Source organism: Microtus ochrogaster, chromosome 4 (assembly GCF_000317375.1).
Source record: "Microtus ochrogaster isolate Prairie Vole_2 chromosome 4, MicOch1.0, whole genome shotgun sequence".
Classification (NCBI taxonomy): domain Eukaryota; kingdom Metazoa; phylum Chordata; class Mammalia; order Rodentia; family Cricetidae; genus Microtus; species Microtus ochrogaster.
In genome coordinates this window covers 67,396,361-67,403,162 of record NC_022011.1, presented here as the reverse complement: position 1 = coordinate 67,403,162, position 6,802 = coordinate 67,396,361, and the positions used below count along the sequence as shown (strand labels likewise).

Genomic DNA, 6,802 nt, shown 5'->3' with positions numbered 1-6,802 from the left:
TTTCTCCTTTTCTCAATAAAAAAAAGTTAAAAAAAATAAAAGTAAGTAATAATACTGTTGAAAAATCATAAAAAATTAAATAAAACTATTACAAATACAACAATGTCCTACCATTTCTGGAACTGAATTATTACACAATTACTTATTCCTAAAAAAATCTTCCACATAAGTTATACTTAAGTACTGGGAAATTTATAAAATATAAAAAGTATAAACAAAAAATGATAATAATAATTTCTACCTCACATCTGCAGTCTTCATTTACTTTTACTTCTATAAAACTAGGTCTGTGCAACTGATGTAGGAAGACATTTACCATTCAGTATTGTTTCATTACTTCTTTACTTAACTTTATTGACTATTTACTAAGCCATACTGTTTAAATACAAGTTAAAAATTTCCTGGTATGTGTTAAAATAAATTGGGATATCTGTGGGAATGTCATTCTTTTACTTGGGTAGAGAATAAAGAAGATTTTTCAAATATCTATTTAAGGTTTTTTTTTTCTCATTTTAGGTGAAAAGTCCTTTCTCATAAAACTTCATCATACACAATTTTCCATGATATTCTGGTACTTAATAATATTTTATTTTAGCTCTTAGGATAATAAGAACAATGAAACAGACATTCTGCATGTTTAAATTTTTACTTATCCTTTTAGAGGAAGGAAAATGTCAGCATTGCTTACCTGGAGATATGATGTAGAAGAAATCTTTAAATTCATCCATCCAAACTTCTGCCAGTCTTCTGTTGTTCTTGTTAATGACATGGCCAGTGCCACCAGGGAATGTATATGGAGTTGCCTTTCGAAAAACATGACCGACGTGAGAGCAAGTCACAATCTCCAAAGAGCCTCCACATTGCCAGATCTAGGGAAAAGAGCAATTCCATGTAAGAGCCAATAGAAATGATACAATGAGAATACATAGCATGACCAAAGTTTCAACCATACCTACAGATGTTACACACATAGACACAGAATTTTAAGCTAAGATAATCACATTTTACAAAGGAAGATAGTCTCTTTAAACAATTGTAGTACTTGGACTTTGGAACTAAGATATAGCTCTTTTCAAGTCATTTTATTAGGTAATCCAAGTTATAGTGTACAGTTGTTACACGCTGTTATTTAGCAGATTCTGATACAAGTGAATCTCATTTTGAATTGATAAAGATGACATAATATCAAATATCTAAATTTATTTGAAGAAAAATCTATCAATTACCCTCCTTCCATATGGGATTGCAAATCCTTACCCACTCTCAGACATCAATTTCTTTTTTTGTAAATCGTATACAGTTGGATGTCAGTACTCTTACTAATATTCTGAAATGCTTTTACTTCTGCTTTGTACGTATCCTTCAAAATAATATTTGTAGGACCTATTTTGGAGAGACTGAGTATTGGCTTACTTTTATACTGTAAGCATTATTTTAATAAAGAACTAAAAGTATTATTGTGAACATTTACTCATTTAAGAAAAATATTTTTAAGGAATGATACTTTGGAAACCAGGAACTCTTAGAAAACATATCTTGGATATCTTGATATTCTCAGATCTACTCTGTAGTTGAAGGAAGGTATTATATAAAGTTTTCACAACTTTATTTATTTCATTTATTTTATTTATTTCACAAAGTATTCATTTTAGTAAAATTTCACTGCATAGCCAAAGGCCTTACTAGTATCTTGGACCTAGATATTGGTGTAGTGACAGTGACCCCCATGTCAAAAAGTTCTTCATGTGTGTATTCAATCAATTATGTATTGAAAATATTAGGAAATGATATCTTTATTAAATGTCCACAGAATTTTCTGTTGTCAAAAGTAACCAATAGGGACAGTAAGGTAGATCTTTGAGTAAAGGCACTCTTTTTGCATTGTGACAACCTGAATTAAATTTTCAGAACCTGAATAGTGGGAAAAAAGAGCTGATTCTAGTAAGTTGTGTTCTGACAGTCAAAAGAATGTGTATCATAATGTATACAAGCAAAAATAATAATGTAACAGGAGAAATACATAATAAAAACTATTACATAGCAACATTTACATTATACTAAAAATACAATCTTCAGATATTTTGAAGTATAGAGAAAGTTATCAAAAAGCCATATGCAAGTATTGTGACTTTTATGTAATGGACTCTTACAGTCACTGTTCTTTATTCACTGTAACAAGACTTAGAACTAATTGTCCCATCCCCATATGAATAGAAGATTGCCTGTGTGAGCAGGATTATAGTAGTGGAAGAGATGAGAAATCTAAGACTTAAGCAGAAAGAAGACTAGTGGGCTTCTTTATCACTCTCAAAAGACAAGCGGATTTTCCTAAAATATTTCATAGGCTCATACCTCTTCCACCATTAGACCATGATACCTACAACCCATCTTGCAATTGTAGAAATCTTCACATTCTTCCTTTATTTAAATAAAGGTAGTTGATCATTCTCCCCACAATGATAAATCTAGATTTACAGATCAGTCTAGACACACCCCTTATATATAAATGTATCTGATTTAATCATGCCTCCTGCAGTTCTCTTGATATCGTGAATTCACCCTACAAATGCACACTATGACTTCAGAGTACGCATCTTAAATACCCAAAGCCAATGACAAAAATCTATAAAAGATGAAGAAATCATAAATTGTGTTATATTCGCCTCCAGCATATTTCATTTACATCCATATAAAATCGTATACACTATATTTTATAGACATCACTTTTTTTTGTTTTTCTACTCATTGTAGAATGATGTTCATTTCTTTATCTTTCTTAAATTATGTGTTGTGGAAGCCAAAAATGTTTATTTAGATGAGCTATGTAAAATACTCCATTTCTGGAAACTTTATTCCCATGTGTTGCTTGACAGTTTCCCTTTCTTAACTACCTTTTACATGTTGTTCTCCATTTCTCTTTATAGGCTCAAAGTTGATCTCATTTGTTGTATAAATGTAGATACAATATAAAGTATGACAACTTTGACTCTTATATCTCAATATGGACTTTTCCAATGGGACATGAATTAGTATAGCAAAACATTTACTGGTCACTATTTTTTCCTGCTTACCTCAGAGATAACCAAATATGTCTGCCTCTAAGTAAATATTTGAGTCCACCCTCCTCTACCAGTCTGATCTTATTTTGTCCAAGGAATTTAAAAAAAAAAACCTGTTAATTAATGGTTACACCAATCTCCCAGATGGCTGGTAAAATTAAATAAGAAATAAAGTAAAATCAAACTCATTGGTATAACTGCTTTCTCTTTAACTTTTTAAAAAACGCATTCAACCCATTATTCAATCCTGATAGTGTTCTCTGAGTTTTTTGTCCTGCCCAGTTCTCCCAGTTGTTAAGTCCCAAAGAAATCACACAGAGGTCTACATTAACTAGAAACTGATTGGCCTAGTAGCTCAGACTTCTTGTTAACTCTTATAACTCACATGAGCCAATTATTCTTGTCTATGTTAGCCATGTGGCTCCATACCTTTAGTCACATCTTGCTTGTTCTGTGGCTGGGTCAGGACTGCAGAATCAGCTTTCCTCTTCCCAGAATTCCCCTGTTCTCGTTGCCCCATATCTACTTTCTGCCTGTTTGTCCTGCCTATACTTCCTGCTTGGCTACTGGCCAATCAGCGTTTATTTAAACTATATTTGACAGAATACAGATCATTGTCCCACAACATGAGAGTATTGTCTGAAAAATAATTTACAGATGACTCATTTGCTCAGGATGACACTAAAAACACCAGATCCTGGCTAGATGATGACTTTAACAACAGAAATGCAGTTTTAATGTCTGAGAAGTTGGGCCATCTATCATATAACTCATACAGAGAAAGCTATGCTGCTATTCCCTCCTCTTACAACATCTCCATGTTTGTTTTGGATTAAGGTTTTACACACGTGAACTAATTGTCAACTACTTACAGATCCATTCTCCATGTACAGTGATATGATTGCTCTCTGAAAATTTATTTTGTTCTAAATCAAAAAAAATTATGTGACTTTGTTTCACTGCTTGAATCCTTCAATGGTTTCTCATTGAACTGAAAACAGAAGCAAAATTTCCTCATAGTTCCTCTAAGATGATCCATATGTCTTTTTATATATAAATAACCTGCTATTTTCTAGAATCACATTACACATTTTATTATATATCAAAGCCTTCTCATATTCTTACTTTATACCTATGGAGTTTTATCATAATCCTTTTCCATTAAATGAGATGGCCCTTTCTCATTCTTATTCCAGCCAAAGCATGATCTCGCAAGAGCCGTTTCTATACCCTGGGGAGATAGCTCAATCATGCTGATAGAGGATTCCCTCACGCATGAGTTAAAGTTCCAGAAACAAGGATGGATGATGCGCCTCTGTGAGTATGTGCACAAAGCACCACATAGACACTCACAAATACACATGAGTTGAAAAGAAAACTAAAAGAGTTTTGAAAGAGAGATTTTCTGTATCCCTGTGCTTCTTTCTTTTTGCCTAGGTAGACTATAAAAAGGCAAAGATGGCTGGTCATTTTTGTAGGCCCGAGAGCCAAATATCAAAGTATGTACATCCTGAGGCAGAAAGACAATTATTATGCTGCCAAAATGAGCAAATTAATCATTTAAAATTTAGCTATCAAGGTTAATATGGGAAAAAAAATCACCGCTGGAAGAATGATTAGAGAAGCACCTTTGGGATGCATATAAGTTACATATTGTGAAGTTTTAACCATATGTATTAAGACAAATTACCTTGTCAAATGTGAGCTGTTACATAGTTCTTGGAAATTAAGGGAGCTATTTGTAGGGTACCATAGAGCACAAGAGTAAAAAATCTAATTCGCAGCTCATGGTGAACGAGGCCATTGAGCAACACAAAAGCAACCTTACAAGCACTACTGACATCCTTAACATGGGATTGCACAGTAATCTCAAATTCCCTAGAAAAAGGTTTAGCAAAGTTCTTAGCATTTTCATTATAATCAGGTCTTTCTTAAAAGTGAAAGTACTTCAGTTAAATAACACAGAAATGAGTGAGCCAGGGATTTTAAGGTCATATTATTATAAGGAGTTCCATATTTTTTGGAAGAAAGACTTTCCTTCTTTTCCAGTGATTAGACCAACAACAACAACACAACAAACCAAGAAGTGGGGTTCAGTGTAAAAAGGAGAACTTAGCCTTTCCCTACCAGAGTGAATTCTATGAATAGCAAATGGACTCGCTATTCCAGTACTGCCATTCGAACAGAGAAAAGTATGCTTAAAATGTTCTTGGAAAATCATCAAGCATGCAATAAAAGCTGATTTTCATTTCTAGTGTAGTAAAAATGGTGTCTAATCTAAAGAACCTGGATGTTATAGTAGATTTGGCAGGTCAGAAGACTAAGGGACTGGAAGTATATCTAGCTTCAACTTGCTTCTGAACCTTACATATCAAATATGGTGCATAAAAAAGAGAGCTATGGACTAGCAGTATAGGTTACCAACAACTGTTTGCACAAGTAAGGAAGACAGCTGGTGGCTCTCTGTTGTGACAGAGATTAAGACCATCTCTCTACAACTCTTGGGAGTCAGATAGATTTTGCAAGGCAAAGTATACAATTTTTAGAAAATGACAAAAATGAGCAATGAAGATTATCACTACCAAGAGGAGGTGTATCTATATGAAGCCAATCACAGACACTAATAAGCTAAGATATTATACATGATCTACCATTACTCCAGCCCTCTCTTTTGCCTGACTTGGGTAGAGAGAGAACACGAATATACACTCAAAGGTCTTCTGTCATCATGGGCCCATGAGCAAGTCACGCAAATGTCAGCTACTGTTTACATAACAAGGCCTTTACCAAGAACAGAGAGATTTTTAATAATTGGAAGCCGTCAGGAAACCATGGAGTTTGTCATAAATGGCAAGCATTAGCTGCAAAAACTGCTGTCTTTGAAAGCATAAAAAAAATTAGGCATTATGAGTAAATAGTAAGTTATACAACCAGAGCAAATTCAGGTTGTACAATGCATCCTCCATCAAGAAATTATTGAACCTGTCCTGGGAATTCTCTCTCTTTACTTTTATATTTTATATTGCAAATGTGCATGAACACTGGGGTCATTGAGACACCCAGGTGACTCTTTATCTACTCTGTCAACTCCTGGCACTATCCTAGCTTGAGTCTTATGAGTTCTATGATAATAATAGGGCTCAGGGCACAATAACCTCAAATATGTGAACGTGAAATTAGGAAAAAAATAACTTTTAAAACCAAAAGGTAACTTTGATTTTCCACAACCCAACTCTCTCATTTGACACATCGTAATAAAAAAATCTTCCATGATCTGAATAACATGAGTATCAGTCATACAACCTTCATTGTGTTTCTGCCCCTGCTTGGAGCCTAGGTGAATCTAAGCAAACAAACTGGCTAAAACCTTTTACCTTCAACTCCTGTCTATTGCATTGCCATTCACTTTATTCCAATTTTACTTCATAACTCATTCACTTCGTTTTATTAAAATTAAAATGCACAACATTCTATGAGTCTTTGATCCTCATTTCCAAAAACTTTCCTCTCAGACAACAGTTTTATTAATACTTTTTACTTCAAAAAGTTATCCATCTTGTGCAATAGGAGTATCAGTCACCTGGAACCTAGTAGATTAAGGAAAAAAACTAATCTCCCCCCACCCCACTATACTCTGAGCATGCACACACTATAGATAATGGAGTTTATTGAAGTACTGGTCCCAAAGATCTCTGCCCTTTCTATCTTTTTTTTTAATTTATTTATTTATTTATTGAGGATTT

General features: G+C 33.7%; 1 protein-coding gene across 2 annotated transcripts in view; it reads right to left on the bottom strand.

The window, feature by feature from the left end:
* The window catches only part of Galnt13 (polypeptide N-acetylgalactosaminyltransferase 13), a 469,688-nt gene that overhangs the window by 142,969 nt on the left and 319,917 nt on the right, over nucleotides 1-6,802 (bottom strand). For both annotated transcript variants that reach the window (XM_026777759.1, XM_005346417.2), the window contains exon 9: nucleotides 689-869. In XM_026777759.1, the coding sequence (XP_026633560.1) occupies nucleotides 689-869 (181 nt within the window). The remainder of the gene's footprint in view (nucleotides 1-688; nucleotides 870-6,802) is intronic.